This window comes from Malaya genurostris, chromosome 2 (assembly GCF_030247185.1).
Source record: "Malaya genurostris strain Urasoe2022 chromosome 2, Malgen_1.1, whole genome shotgun sequence".
Classification (NCBI taxonomy): Eukaryota; Metazoa; Arthropoda; class Insecta; order Diptera; family Culicidae; genus Malaya; species Malaya genurostris.
Genome location: NC_080571.1, coordinates 344,349,741 through 344,366,751, shown reverse-complemented (window position 1 = coordinate 344,366,751; position 17,011 = coordinate 344,349,741). Strand labels below are relative to the sequence as shown.

At 38.7% G+C, this 17,011-nt stretch overlaps 1 protein-coding gene across 1 annotated transcript; it reads right to left on the bottom strand.

Annotated features, from left to right (window-relative positions):
* Positions 1-15,098, bottom strand: LOC131431928 (casein kinase I). The gene is made up of 3 exons (XM_058597890.1): positions 14,912-15,098; positions 13,244-13,795; positions 1-3,553 (listed from the first exon to the last, which is right to left on the bottom strand). Exon 3 carries the CDS (start codon positions 3,440-3,442, stop codon positions 2,153-2,155), a length of 1,290 nt encoding a protein of 429 aa, XP_058453873.1. The 5' UTR covers positions 3,443-3,553; positions 13,244-13,795; positions 14,912-15,098; the 3' UTR covers positions 1-2,152.
* Between the last annotated feature and the right edge of the window lie 1,913 nt (positions 15,099-17,011).

Below are 17,011 nucleotides of genomic sequence, written 5' to 3'. Positions count from 1 at the left end.
TTGTTTTTGTTAAATCATTTATTATTGAAAATGAAAAAATAAAACAGAAAACAAACAATTTTCTCATTTTTATTTTCTTTCATTGTTTTTGTGGTTGATTTTTCTATATGTACGGCAATAATTACTTTTACCATCTAAAAATGTATAATTCTTTCCGCTTGCTTTGCTTGCTAATGTTACCATTAAACAATGTCCATTTCTGCTTGTTCTAGAATTATTTCATTATATCATTCTGTTTTATATAATGTACTATGTTTATAGGTATTGTTTCTTTTATCAATAAACATCGCTATTAGTTAGACGCAGAAGCTTTGATTTGATTTTTTTTTTAATTATTCTCTTGTCTCTGATCGACTCGTTACTCCTATCCCGAAAAGTTGATGAAATTGCTACTGTGTTTGCAGTTATTTAAATGACAATATGAGTTAATGTTGATTCCAAACACCCAGAATATAGTCGGCAAGGTTTTTCTTCTTTACCGCCGAGTAAAGAAAATATCCAATAAATCGGTTTGTTCGCAATATTTTGTAAGTTTTATACACAGTCGAAAAAGTTGTTTGGTTTTTCATGGGTTTTATTTGCGATGGGAGCGGATCTGTCAGTCCCATTTATCCGATTGTTTTTTTTGTTTGTTTGTTTGCATGTTTGTTTTGTAGTTTCAAACAGTTCCGCATTTTTTGTTTTGTTTCGTTACTTCTCTACTATCACGATTGGTAGGTATTTCTTATTTACTCTTAGTTGTATGTGTGATTAGCAATAAATCATTGTTTGTTATTATTCTTAGTAGTTGAATTTTTTCCCTCACCGTCTTCAAATGATAACGTTCGCACGATTCAGTATTTTAGGTTGTGTATGAGTTTATGTTCACCACAAATCTACGATAAAAAAGCAAAAAAAAATCACATTCGCGCAGCTCCGAGAGAGGATAAAACTAAGCGGGCTAGATTGAACAGAATCTCTCATTCTCTATCTATTTCACGGACACTCCGGATAAAGACATACTCCCAGAGGTTCTTTTTTTCTAAGCTAGATATTATGAAAGATTCTCTTACTGCAGCAAAATATGCAACAAAAAAAAAGGTCATGGAGTTTCCTTTCAATTCGAATTTCAAACAAAATCATGTGTAACATTTTGCGAAAAACAATGAAATGTATAGAATTGTGTATTTACAGTACAGCTAGCGGCGAAGGTGTGCTTATAAATACAAAATAAACCAAATGTACACCGATAATAAAGCGAATGTATCTGAAATGTTTGTATTGAATGGATTTCTTTTATATTGTGACTGGCTTAATATAAAACATTTGTTTTCTGTTAGCAATTTTCAACCAGAATTGCGTAAACTGGACTGATCTGTGTGTTTCCCCCACGTCGTTATGCTGCAGTTAATGGAAGTAGACGCATTACTGCCTAAGACTAAGTCGTTAAGTGTTGCCGTTTTTTTTTTGTTTGTTTTTGTTTGCTGCTGCTTTATTAATCGCTAAATATGCTTACGCTACGCTTACTTTTTTATTCTTCAAGTGCTGGCTCCCGGTTTTGCATTTCCCCTACGCGTATTTGAACTTGCATGTATAGAAACACATACAATAGTGTTGTAGGATCGTGTGGGTAGTTTGTGGTTGTTTATTATGTGAACTGTTCGAGTGAAGGACTGCTACATCACCAATACATAAATTTGTCGCCTTCAATTTGTATCTTTTTCACCGAGCTTCACTTATTATTACATTTCTTTTATCAATATTATTAATTAATGAAATAATTAATAATTCAATATTATCTAAACTTTCATATAGTGTTCTTCCTTCTGCCTTACCACCTTATTTATTGGCCTGGCCGACACTTAAACATATAATAAACTGTTTCTCTGCCTATTTCATCATTTTTTTCCCGGCTCCGCTTTGTGTGTAAATTTTCACTCTAGCTAGTCTATGTATAACTGTAGTAATCCTTCTTTGTTGAGTAAAAAAAAATTTAAAGAAGGATTGACACTACATTTGTTTTATTCTGCAGTTACCAAAACATTTCAAGCTGTCTCTGGAACGAGTTTTAACCAAGCGGTTTGCCTTACCCGGGAAGGGGGAGAGACTGATTCCTACGTATATAATATTAAAATTATATATGTAAATAAAAACTTAGGAAGAAAATTTAATATTATTCAATATTTCGTGAGTCTAAATTTTGGCCACGCAAGCGGATAGACGAACGGCGCTCAGGTGTATCGTGCCGAGAGAAGGTCGCGATTGGCTCGGGATTTGCACTTCCGGCGTTGTTGTTGTGGGACGCCTGGGGCTGCTGCTGTTGAGGTGCTCCCGGTACAGGAACCTGCTGCCCTTCGGCACCCGGTCGGGTTTGGGCCATCATCTGGACAAGTCTGTTGGCGAGTTGTTTGCAAGAATCATTCTTCGCTAAGGATGCATTCGTTCCGGTAGCAGTCGGTACAACACCCGTTCCCCCGGTGGCCACCATGCTGGTACCGATAGCAGCGGAATCGTTCGCCTGAACTACAGCGCCGGCTTTGGTTCGATCGTTTGTGTTATTGTGGCGAGAGGATCCTCCGAATTTCAGCATATTCCAATCGAACACGTAATCATACGTGTATCCTTGCCGGGCAAATAAAGTTCGGAACACCTTCCGCAGATAGCAATAGTCTGGCCGTTGTGTGAACTCCATCTGGCGACAGTACGATAGGTACGAGCCGAATTCTGGCGGGAAACCTTTACACAGTTCTTCGATAGGCGTCGATAGCTTCTTCTCCGAGATCCTTTCGTATTTTTGCCGTTTGTTTGCCGCTTTCAATCCTTGCCACGGTAGTGTGCCCAAATTGAAATACATCAGCACATATCCGAGTGATTCCAAATCATCTCGACGGCTTTGTTCGATTCCTAAGTGTGTGTTGATCGATGCGTAACGTGCCGTACCGGTCAAGTTCTTATTTTCCCGATAAGGAATGTGTTGCATCGTTTTGGAATCTTTATATTTTTTCGCCAAACCGAAATCAATTATGTACACTAGGTTTCCCTTCTTCCCCAGTCCCATTAGGAAATTATCCGGCTTAATGTCCCGATGGATGAAACCTCTCGAGTGTATGTAATCGATACGGGAAATCATCTGATCGGCAAGCAGCAGCACAGTCTTCAGTGTGAAACGTCTTGAGCAAAAGTTGAACAAATCTTCCAGCGAAGGACCAAGCAGTTCCATCACCATCACGTTGTAGTCGCCCTCCGAACCGCACCATTTGATGGTTGGGATGCCCACGGCACCCTGGAGAATCCGGTAGAACTTGCTCTCGATGTGCAACTGCGGGTGTTTGGTTTTGATGCATTCGAGTTTGATTGCCACCTCTTCGCCGGTAGAAATGTTCGTACCCAGATAGATGTCGCCAAACGAACCGGAACCGATTTTTCGACCCAGCCGGTATTTGTTCCCTACGCGCAATTCCATTGTCGATGTCGATGGTATCGGTCGATCGCCAGTCAGGAACCCCTCCTTCGTCGTTGCCACCAGAGTAAACGCAGCCAGCCGGCGAGGCTCGCGAAGCCAAACCTGACGAAACTGGAATGGAAGAAATGCGACAATCAAATCATTAATATTGCACATGGCTCTGACATCTGAGGATATTGGAATATGGATGATCGGCTTGCATTTTGATTTGCAAAGGAAAATTGCATTCACATGGGGACGATTTCAGAACGGAATATTTTTTTTCGTTTTTTTTTTAATTTAAAATGGTTCGTCTGCGATCAATTATAAATTATGTTCAAAATCACTAGCTTACAAGATATAATAAAAAATCTGTAGAGTTAATAGAATTGCTGAAAAACCGACTTTCGATTATTCGATTTAGCTTGACGAGATCGAAAAAGGTCTGCGCTCAATTTTCTTCAAGTTTGCTGAACTGATTTCAATAAACTTAGGCTCGTTTGAGAGCTTCTACTGGGCCATTGCTTAAGTTCGAAGTTCAAATGGCTATGATTCCTGGTTCCAGAGTGGTATATGTGACGTAAACGTCAAAACTCATTACCGTTGAATTTTGTTGTAAACGGATTAACCATATATTAGTAATTTTCTAGTCAGAGACTAGAATTGGGCTGTGAATCAATTTCGAAGACCATATGGCTGACATTTCATGCAGTGGTGTACCGAAAAAAATTGGCGCCCGGAGCAGATTAGCAGCCCGGGGTAATTTGCCGCCCCTTCCTGGATACGCAACTGATTTCATATTTCGAAGATAGAATCGTACAAGTGACGTTATCGACAAATCAGTTTTCATAAACTTAGATTCAAATGAAATGGTCCCACACAAGGTTTCTGAATTTTATTCGAATCCGACTTCCGGTTCCGGAATTATATAGTGATATGTGTACAAAAATGATAAAAAGTGCGCCAACCTTTCTCAGAGATGGCTTATTGGATTTTCACAAACTTTCAAATATCGAAATGTATAATTGTCTTATACATATTTCCTGAATTTTATTTGGATTCGAGTTCCTGTTTCGGAATTAAAGTGTTAAAATTTTCAATATCAAATTACTTCCTCACTTTTCTCAGAAACGCCGTGATGGATTCTAACAAACTTAGGTTCAAATAAAACGTACCATTATCGCATGTAAAACTCCAAAATTTCATCCGGATCCAACTTCCGATTCCGGAATTACAGAATGAAGGGGCTATGAGTGTCAAAAATTTCAAATCTCCATATAAAGCGCACCGCTACGTATATGCGCTGGTACGGAAGAAGAAAACACAACACTGCCTCTACGAACAAAGCACACAGGGGGTATTGCGTTCGATTTCATATACGCGGTGAAGGAAACGAAAACCGACACCGAAGCTCGGTCACTTTACAGGATGCGCGTGGCTGAAGTGCAGCAGATTTTCGGATGCGTCACAATAGTTTGAAGTTTATTTGAAAAGAAAGCGTCGGACTTCCATGCTTTGGGATTTATAGGAAATTTTGCAGCCGATACAATTAAATGGTGATTTTTACTGGATAACGCGTGTATCGTGTCTTGTGTCATTGTCAAACTTGATCAGTTTGGTCTATAGTTTAATCATGAATCGTTGTTTGATCTTTAATTTAATCATGAATGTTCGTTGGTAAGGTAAAGTTGAAGGAAGATCCATTTTTTTTTCGAAAAATCGTGTTCAGCGACGAAGCTTATTTCTGGTTGAATGGACACGTCTACAAGTGCTACCAACGGAAGAGCAGCTTGGCGCGGCGACTCTTGAAGACGGCTGGAGGAATATAAGATCCGCCGTGAATAGCACTGCTTCAACCGTACTAGGTACGAGGTTATCGAATCGAGGAAATGACTGGTTTGACGGCGAATGTCAGCAGCTGATCGAAAAGAAGAATGCAGCAAGGGGGATGATGCTGCAACACCGCACTAGAGCGAACGAGGAACGATACAGACAGGCACGGAACAGACAGAACACGGTTTTCAAGAGGAAAAAGCGCCACCAAGAAGACCAAGATCGCGAAGTGATGGAACTACTGTACCGAGCAAATGATACACGGAAATTCTATGAGAAGTTGAACCGCTCACGTAGAGGCTTCACGCCACAGATTACAATGTGCTGAGATACTAGTGGTAACCTTCTCACGAACGAACGTGAGGTGATCGACAGGTGGAAGCAGTACTATGACGAGCATCTGAATGGCGAAGCACAAGATACAGAGAACGGTACAGGAATCAATCTGGGTGCACGCTCAGCCGACGATAGATTCCCAGCCCCTGATCTGTCGGAGATAAGTGAGGAGATCGGCAAACTGAGAAACAACAAAGCCGCGGGCAATGACCAGTTACCAGGCGAGCTGCTCAAACATGGAGGAGAGGCACTGGCTAAAGCACTGCACTGGATGATTTCTAGGATTTGGGAGGTGGAGATTCTACCGCAGGAATGGATGGATGGAGTGGTATGTCCCGTCTACAAAAAGGGCGATAAGCTAGATTGTTGCAATTACCGCGCAATCACATTGCTCAACGCCACCTACAAGGTACTCTCCCAAATCCTTTGCCGTCGTCTATCACCAATAGCTAAGGAGTTCGTAGGGCCGTACCAAGCGGGATTTACTGGAGCCCGCGCTTCTACGGATCACATATTCGCGATAAGACAAGTACTCCAGAAGTGTCGTGAATACAACGTACCCACGCATCACCTATTCATTGACTTCAAAGCGGCATACGACACAATCGATCGAGAACAGCTATGGCAGATCATACACGAATACGGTTTCCCGGATGAACTGACGCGATTGGTCAAAGCAACGATGGATAGAGTGATGTGCTACGTCCGAGTATCTGGGACGCTCTCGAATCCCTTCGAATCTCGGAGAGGGCTACGGCAAGGTGATGGACTCTCTTGTGTTTTGTTCAATATTGCCTTGGAAGGTGTGATTCGAAGAGCGAGGATCGACACGAGTGGCACGATCTTCCGAAAGTCCGTACAACTTTTTGGCTTCGCTGACGATATTGATATTGTAACACGTAACCTTGAGAAGATGACGGAAACCTACATCGGACTGAAAGCTGAAGCTAGGCGTATCGGACTGGCCATAAATGCGTCGAAAACAAAATACATGAGAGGAAGAGGCTCTAGAGAAGAAACACTACGCCTCCCACGAAAATTGATAGACGGTGACGATATCGAGGTGGTTGACGAGTTTGTGTATTTGGGCTCACTGGTGACCGCCGACAATGACACCAGCAGAGAAATACAGAGACGTATTTTGGCAGGGAATCATGCGAAAAAAACCCTTCGATCGAGAAAAGTACGCCACGAAATTGACCATCTACAAAACGCTCATTAGACCGGTTGTTCTCTATGGCCACGAGACCTGGACTATGTTGGCAGAGGACCAACGCGCCCTCAGTGTTTTCGAAAGAAAGGTACTGAGGACTATCTATGGCGGAGTGCAGATGGAAGACGGAACGTAGAGACGGCGTATGAATCGGGAATTGCAACAGCTGCTAGGAGAACCACCCATCGTACGGACAGCTAAAATCGGACGTCTACGTTGGGCTGGGCATGTCATAAGGATGCCTACAAGCATAAACCAGCAACGATTGACGCACTGGAAGCCAATATTAGAGCATATATTCGTGAAATATCGACAGATATGTTGGAAAGATTGCGCCAAAATTGGACCATGCGCATGGGCTATCTAAAGCGGAGCGGCGGCCAACATTTGCAAGAAATTATATTTAAACATTTAATCGTCCTATCGATTCCAATACAAATTTCATAAATTTCTCAAATTCTTTGAGCTTTTTTCATTTTGAAAACAAGATTTTATACCTCTTAAAAAATCTCCTTTTATAATGATAATAGCAATAATAAAAACTCAATCACAATGCATATTATATGTTGCATGAATTGCAAAATACCCTTTAGTTCCGAAAACTGAATCCGTACTTAATTCAGGAATTTCGTATAAGGCCGGAAGGCTTGCTTTCAATTTAACAAATCCATTGCCGATTTCAACTTTCCCGGTTTCTAGGCTTTTTAAGGAAATATTTAAAAAAAAACCTATTTCAAGCTTTGAACAAATATTCCATATAAACAAAAGCAACATTCTAATAGGTTCGCTAGTTAAGAATTCAAGTATTCTTCGGTGATTTCGATATATAAACAGGAAATATTCATTATTACTCGTTCCGGGTTGGAGGTTCAATGCATAGGGCACTGGTCTTACAAACCAGTAGTCGTATGTTCGAGCCCCGACTTGGAAGGATTCGTAGTGTCAGTAGGATCGTAGCACCAGCCATGCAATGGCTGCGAAGTCTGTTGAAACAGAAGGTCGAATTCCACTACAGGAATGTAATACCAAAGCTTTTTCATTTGTACTAGTGCATAAGAGAAAGGCAGAAAGCCTTTTTTCAGTCATCCAGGGGTTTTGGCACGTAACCGATGGTTACAAGAATTTAAAATCATTAGATGTACATACCTAATATACCTAACATTTAGCAGAACCGTTCTGCTATCACGACTGGCTCTTCTAAAAGACCTTTTTTCAATGTAGCTGTTAGTCAATAAACGATAATTACATCCGTCACGTCTTTCCTTTTTCAAAATGCGACATGTTTACAGTTTCAATTCGTTGAAGATCAAATAAATCAAATGAAATTTGCAAAAACGCACAAGATATCGATCTACTTGTTTTTCGCAATAGGGTTGTAAATGTTAAGCATCTCTCGTGGAATCTGACCAGAAAAATTATCAGAAAATACAAGTTCTTCATAGCCAGTTTTATTTCCAAATAGCCCAACTAGTTTATCTTCTAAGAGAAATTTTTTTACGATTGATCTGATTCTAGCAGATCAATGTAACATTTATGATGAACTGATTATTCAAATTTTGATGCAGATCATCTACTAACAACATTTAGAATTTAAAATAAAGCAATAATTAATTTAAGTAGTTCTATATTCCACCACCTTAGAACTGATCTAGGATATAAATCTCATACCGAAAACAATGCGATACAACAAAAGATTATTTAAATCATCAAATGATTGAATATCAATATCAACATTCTTGTGATCTTACTACCTTCAAAAGAAAATTATACATAGAACAAAGAAAACCAGATTCTAAACGGTTTCTAGAGTTTTCACAAGTGAGTTGATACGAAAAATTTTAAAAATAAACGGGCGAAATCCGCGCGAAGTCGAAAACTAAAACGCGCAAAATCCCCACAAAGTTGAAAACTAAAACGCCCGATATTCGAGCGAAGCAAGCTTTTTCTTCTCGGCAAGAAGAATTTTAAGATAGACCACATCAGAATGATCTGATTCACTCTTTTCAATTTTAGTTTTAATTATTTATCGCCTTCTGATTAGCTTTCGTTTTCTGAGACAGCGCATTCTTCTGTTGTCGTATTTTAGTATGAATGTCTTTCTTTTTCTCCTCATCTTTTATTCTTTTATTTGGAGCAGGAAAAAGCTCACTGGAGTTAGGTTCTGTCAAACTTGGTCTCCAGCAGGCATAAAACCACCTCATCTTTTGCATCAAGAGATCACAATCAGCCAAATGATACATTTCCTTAAATCTAGTGCTTTTATAGTAACATCAGAACATGAGGAACATTATGTGATAAATAAAAGGCGAAAGAATTGAAACTTGAATTGAAATTGAAATTGATGGACTTGTTATATTCATAATTAGTTCTAACATAGGGGATCCGAAGAAAAAATAGGTTCGAAGATTTCGACATCGAAGTAGATTCGTCACAAAATTTAAAGGATATCTCTATGGAAGATGTCGGAAAGCGAATCGGACAAAATTCGCGTTGAGTTGCTTCAATGCGTTGGATATCGTTTTGGTAATAAGATGACCAGACAACAACAGCACTTTCGAGAGTTGAACGAACTAAAGCGCAATACAGATCTTGCAAGCAACGTACATCAGAGAATTTTTTAGTAATGCGGGAAAATAATCCTAATAGCTCAGAGGCTTTAGAGATAGTAAACCCTATGTGCTTTTTAACATTGAAATTGGAATCCAGAAGACCACCCAAGTCCTTAACAGACGATGCGCGATCAAAAACAGTTTGTGAAATATTATAGTCTAACTTAAATACAGACTTTTTGCGACTAAAAGAGAAGACGGAGCATTTAGTGGCATTTAAAACCATTTTGTTAATGTTGCACCGGGAGCGGGTCATATCGCCGAAAGCCATTTCGCCGAAAGTCGTTTCGCCGAATGCCATTTCGCCGAAAAACGTTTCGCTGAATAGATCATTTCGCCGAAAGGGTAATTCCGCCGAAAGGGTCATATCTCATGCATGTTACGGCGAAATGGCTTTCAGCGAAACGGCTTTCGGCGAAATGGCTTTAGGCGATATGACCCTGATCCGTTGCACCAATTAGTTAAATTATCTAACTGTTCTTGTAGGAACTCTAAGTAAGCTGCAGATTTGATTATATGAAATATTTGAAAGTCATCGGCAAACGATAGTTTCATACACTTGATCAAAAGATTTGGATCGTAGAGATACAATAAAATTCTAAACGGTCAAAGGTGACTTCCTTGAGGAACTCCAGAGGTAACATCAAATGGTGAGATTGTCTACCTAACTTGGAGATCGTTATGTGATTATTGATTTTGTCGAATGTAGCAGCGAAATCGGGGTATATAGAATCACTTGTAGTCGTGTTTGTAAAGAAGGTATGATGAAGGAAATGTAGGTTACTTAATTTTGGGAAGTTGAACGCTTTGGCATGAATCCAAGCTGAGTCTCCGATATGTAGTCAGAACAACTATATGTTATGAAATCCAGGACTATAATTTCAAACAGTTTCGATACAGCGCACAAAGCAGCAATTTTACGGTAGTTGGATACTATACCCTTGTTCACATAGGATTTCTTACATATTTCAGGAAAAAATTCAGAACTCAAAGAACAATTTAAAATGTTGGATAGTGGAACTAACAAATGATTAGAACAATTTCTTATCACCATGGACAGAATCCCGTCGCATCCGGCACTAGATGAACGTTTTAACTTGTGACACAAAATTTGTGACCATATTATCGAAGAATAACATTCCATTTATTACGTTATTTGCATTATTGAATGTGTTTTAACTGAGACGTTATCTTCCATCAGACATCAATATCTTTGAGTGCGAAAATCTTCTTTCGATTTTCGCATTAGAATGGGGAAACGCAATCACATATATCGAAATGTTCCTGGTAACTGTTCTGCTGAAATAGAAATTTGTACCACTCGAGATCGGAGAGCATAAAAACGAAATTTTGTCCACTGAAAAAACATTTGCTAGAAACGCCTTCTCGTAAATTTTGGTTTTATCAAGGAGAAAATTCACCAATTCGGTACTAACATGTGATTAGGGCATATCGTGCGATATGCCCTTTTGAAAGTTACGAAAAATAATGCTCATTACTCAAGTTTTAAACATGAAATTCAAGCATATTTTGAACAATTTCGTCGATTGGGCTTCTATCTACGAGATTATATCGATTATTGTGTTAATGAAGGTTGTAGAGCCGTGCAATGAGCATTATATTTTGTAATATTCGCAAGGGCCTATCGTGCGATATGCCCTAATCACATGTTACTACCGAATTGCTGAAACGTTCGCCCATCCTTAATTTTTTGGGGTTTCATAAAACTCACAAGCTTCAAAAATTTGCAAAGAACATTTTTTTCGAACAAACGATACACAAATGTGAAATGATGTGTCTTGAAATTCGCGCGAAATACGCGCCATTGCATCAAAAACCGCGCTAAATCCGCGAAAGTCCTGCAAGTCCTCAAAAACCAGTTTCAACTCTAAAACAACATGTAACCTGTGTTGATGCAACATCCACTAGTATATATTAAACGAGCGAAAGGGAATCCGGTTACAATTCCGGAGCCTGTTGAGTATACGTTTGCATTGGCGTGCATACTGGAAACGATAGCGCCTTTGTAATCATGGCAACATGAATCCTTTTCTTCTAGAAGCCAACAAGAGATTTCGGAAGAGTTTTCTTTTCTGTTTAACAGTCATCAGCTAGTCATGGAAGTCTTTCATAAAGAGATATGACAGGCTGATAGAGCATGGTATTAAATTGCTGAGTCGATATTCTCTTCTTGGACCTTGAAAATCGAAGACTGGGGCACGCAAACTCTCAACAGCTTGTACCGAATCCGCAGCAGGTCTCCAAGATTTAAAGTCTCTAGTCGATAGATGAATGTAGGTAAGGGAAGTCGGCAAATTAGATCCGTAACTTCGGGATAAGGATTGGCTCTGAAGATTTGGATGAATCGGGCTATAATCCTGCCGTCGTTTGCTCGGTAGGGCTTCCCAGCTCAATCACGTTCCGTGGGCTTCTACCTCAAAGTGCCCCGGTGCATCCAGTTGTTCGCGCAACTGGGTTCACACGTCACCGTCCTGGGTTCTGTAGTCATCAATAAACAGTCAATTCAGAACTGGCACAGCTGAGAAATCCGAGTGTTTAGCATAGCATTGTGATGGCCCCAACAAGTGTTGACACAATGTGATTTCTGCCAGTGCTCTGAATGTCAACATGAAGAAATTCAAGCAAGCCCGGGTAAACGGCGGAAACAAACATCAAACACTTCCTGCGAACAATGGATGATATAAGAGTCGACAACTCTTACAAATTTTGTGCGCCCTGATGAAATCAATATCTCACACAAATATGAGCATAATATGACATTACTGAAAGAAATTCTGATGAAATTAGGACAATGATTAGCCAACTGAAAAACATGGAGACCCTAGAAATTTTTAATAATTAAAAATTTCCTCGATGTTATCTTCTTGAGACTTTGCCTACAGATACAAAGAATAATATTCTACGCAGAACATATCCTTTGATTTGTAAAACAACTTTAGTTTAAATGTTGTTTAGAATGGCGCATGCGTTATTATAAAGATTTATTTCTATTATTTCCTATACTTTCGTTTTGTGTTATCATATTTGAAATTGGACTTATTATTATAGAGCTATTGTACTAATAGTCATCTCATTAGTAGAGTCACCAAGTTATTTTGCCGGTTTCTAGAATTTCAATCACCGAATTCTGATAAAATCGGGTATCTTTGCTTCGGTTATATGGAACAATATCTCAGAAATTTAACCTGTATTTGTCGTTCATCATTGCATTATAAAAGAACAGTTTCATTTCCAGCGAGCCAATATTATTCGTATTCACGTCAATCCAGTTATGTCTTTGACACTACCCACCCGCCTTTTTTCTCAAAGTGAAGCTCGTAAAGGAGTGCTTACTATATATCAATTGAACTACTACTTAATGCGCAGGAAATTCAAAACGAACCGTATCGGAAGAAGCTAATTTAAGTAACGAGTAATAATTACATCGCATTTCATGTAATTCGGCAAGTTGACTTGGTAACAAAATGAAAGCAGAGATCACCCGAAACAGTGATTGCCTTTATCAATTTGAAGAACACAATATATGTAATCAACATAATTGATCCGTTGTAAACTCCGAAAATAAACTCAGACTCAATGGTGGCGTAGCAGATGAAAATGATCATTGACATACATAACCGAATTAGCTTCAAAACAAAGGAAGCAACAAAATGGAGAGCATATCAAAGGAGCCCAAAAGTCGACAATCACAACATTACACTTCATTAGTTTCAGTAACAACACCACTTCATTTGTTCTAATGATTTTAGGTACAGAGTAATAGATTCTGCCATTAATGATTCCGTCAGTAGGGCACACACAAACACTTACCTCGTTCGCAGGACTAATTTATCGAATCACTTCGTCCGCAACACACAGGAAGAAATGCTTTCTTGTTTCTTTGACGTCTCCTTGACGGCGGGGAAATACTTCGATAGTTTAGAATTTCCTCTTTTTTATCAACTCCAGCTGCTTTCGCCCTTCATCAAATCAACTTGCCCAACGAAGACAAAAGCAAACCTCAGTTTTAGTTAGCCTTCGTTGAGTCGAGACTCTCTTGCATTCATTCAATGGTTGTCGATCTGCTGCATAAATTTCGCTTGCCACCGCTCTCCAATGGTGAATTATTTTGCTGCTTCGAAGGCAATTTCAATTTCAAAGTTTGCACTGCTGAAAATCGTCTCGATGTCGATCTATATCCCTTGTGCGGTTGTAGACCGTCTTCTTTTGCAGTGCACGTATCGAACAACCGACGGGACGACGACGACGACGACAGCGAAAACTAATAACGATGATGCCACACACAATCGCAAAACTCTCGCTACCAATCCGGACGCACTACTACCATTCGATTTCAGTGCTGTCACAATGATGCAGAAGTTCCTGTAGTGGGAAAATACGATAAGAGATAACATGGATGTTAGTTTTTCTTGTATTATACAAAGGAGAATGTTAATCTTATTCATCAGGCAATTCAATTTTAAGAAAACAAATAGCAAATGTCATCACAGCGAATCATCTATAATAAAAATTTAATGTTTTGAGAAGGAATCTAGTCACAAAACACAGTATGCAAGAACCCAAGTAGGCTACGTGATTTGGTATCGCTTGACTCACAAATTGAATCGACAAATTCCAATGACAAAAGTAGAACAGAGAACTTTCCCGCTTCAACTTCATGTATCTAGCAAAATACAATATCTATAAAAAAAAATAGGTCTTTAAATTGTTCAATTTGTCTGGTAGAAATACAGATTGCAAACTGTCTCGAATGACACCTTCTAGTTCATGAGATATTAGGTACGTCAGAAAAACTCACTCAAGAAGGTTTTTGAAAATCCGAATAAAACTTGTTTTGAAAGTGATTTTTTTTGGAAATTAGTTAACCAAAAAATGAAATTTCCAAGCTGAAAACCTTTTAGTTGGATGAAAAATAGGACTTCCAACATTTTAAGTAGAAATTAAATGAAATTTTATTGAATTCTAAAGTTGAAATTTAGAAATAATTCATTTTATATCAAATAAATTTAAAGGATATTTAGCTATATATGTTAGAAACTATTTCGAATGCCCACCGTGATGAAGTATCACAAAAGGTACATTCGAACAGTATGCGTTTCGTCTGTTTACGCCACATCTGAAAGCAGTTTCCTTCTATCCCACAAAACACAAATCGTCAGGTGCTGTAATAGATTGAGAACGGCTACATAGTGTTAGTGTCCGACCGTATTCTCAATTCAGAATTGACATAGTCCGTCTCCTTTCCGCTAAACTTTGAGCAGTGGAGAAAGTAGTGCGAAGCATCTAACATTGTCAGTACTACGAACGAACGGTATTGTCAATATCGTACCCAGTTCACCGTGAAACAGTAGTATGAGTGCGTCGTAAGCTAGCTATGATGGCTGACACTCGTTACACGCACAACTTGGCGAAGAAAAGAATACCATGAGCACCCTTGGCGAGTTGAAAGGACCTTTTGAACCAGAAATTCACGCTTACCTAGATGCCAATTAATCAAAATTCACCGTAATCACAATCTGCGAGTAACCGTGCAGTGATTTTTAACCATTTCGAACGGTTTTGTGACAGTCGATAGCGAAAATATGACACCTTGTCACGACAAACAGGAATAAAACCTTCGAAAAACACGAGCTGCTTCACTGCTGAGGTTGACTGACTGGCTCACTTTGCCCTCATGCACACACACATTTTCGTATTCATTAGACGGTTACGCATACAGAAATGTTATGTTTGGTAACCTTCACACACCCTACTTCCCACGGTTGCACAAGTTACCAGAAACTCGTGAAATTGATCTGTCAAACCAAGAGCTGATGGGGCGAATTAACTGACAGCATATATGAATTGGATGCAGAGTTGCTAGATATGATAACAAAATGATTTCTCAAGGAGTATTATCAATCACACCCTCATTGAACCTGACTCAAAATTGAGTGACACACCACTCAAAATTGAATGATTTTGATATCCTTATGTTAGACGTCTAACTTAGCATAATTGAAACCACAAAATTTCTATTGAAAACAACTATGATTGATGATTGCTGGTTTCAAAAACCGGATATAGAAACGGCAATGAAAAACGATGTATTCTTGCATTCCTGATTCGATTAGAAAATTCGATAATGAAAACGCACAGAACTGCAAGAAGTTTTATTTTAATGTGGAACACATTTTTGTTTTCTATATAGGGGTGCAAATTAGAAACTCAAGAAAAATACACGTAGAAATGTGGTCATGTTTTGAACAATTACAGCTCAGTCAATTTTATATCAATTATTAAATACCATTTGATTGGAAATATTTCTACGTAATGATTTGAATGTTCATAGCCATGTATTTTTATTTTTATATCATTGAAATGTTGATTAATAGCTAGCAGTGTCCTATTTTGTCTGCAAAAAAACTCCGGCATACCGGATTTCCCTGCCTTAGTCGACGATTTTGAAGGAGTAAGCGATATATCAAAGGGAAAGCATCGCTCTGATTGGTCAATCGATGCAAAAGCGAAACTGTTGGCAGCACGCAAAGCTATAAATATAAGCAAAATTATAGCTAACGCTTCAGTCCTACGTGTAGCATGCTAGAGGTAGGTTGTTGCTAGACAGCAAGACAAAAAGTGCCATAAAACGATTTGAAGCTTTAATTGGTATGCTCTGATCTTGTGTCATGCAAGATCGGATGGAAATTCATGTTATGTCGTTTCGCCTGAGAAATTGACTACTCCTAGGTAAAATTTGAGTGCATAAGATTGATTTTTTAATTTATATAAGATGAACTCGATTGATAATGAGAAAAAGTATATCGCTTCAATCGAAATCGCAGAATGGTAGTAATGGTAGAGAAACTTAAAGCTATAAAAATAACTGCTTGCATACAAAACTTGAACACAAGCTTGGCGAAGAGAAGCTTAAATATCGATATCCGTTTCGCAAGCATGTACAAATATATAATTGAATACATTTGGGCTATTGATGTAATTTCGTTGGCTACCAAACAAATAGTCTATTTTCTGGGTTCGCTTGTTCGTTCCTAATAAAGATCAACCTAAGCAGACTCTCGTGCATTTGCGGATTCAAAAGTGTAACGATTAATTGAAAATGTCGATCATTAGCAATTTTGGTTGCCTTGACATACATCAATGCTCGAACAACCCCATGGGGCTGATCCTTGTAGTTTTTCATTTAGTATTCATGTCAATTTTTCTCAAATATTTTGTTTGAAACAACGATGTTTAATGTTTATTCATTTTTTTACTAAATAATGAACAATGGTATTCAAACAACACAGGAAAAAGTATTATAAATGTCAATAATATTGTGGTACGAGTTGGTTCATAGGTGCTAACTTAGTGATTAGTCAGTCGGATCAATCGTCCGACGTACAGTTGCATTTTGACTATGTTTGACGTTTACATTGTATTTTGTTAGAGCACTATTTTGAAAAACAAAAAAAAAACAGGAATGCGTTGATTTTGCGGCTGACGTGAATGACGCATATGATGCAAAAGTATCCGACGACGCTGATCTACTATCGGGTCGATATTGTGATTAATCGGTCCGATAATTGGACCGTTCGA

What these genes read in the sequence shown, in the direction of transcription:
- LOC131431928 (XM_058597890.1), bottom strand. Translation starts at nt 3,442, where the DNA reads ATGGAATTGCGCGTAGGGAACAAATACCGGCTGGGTCGAAAAATCGGT.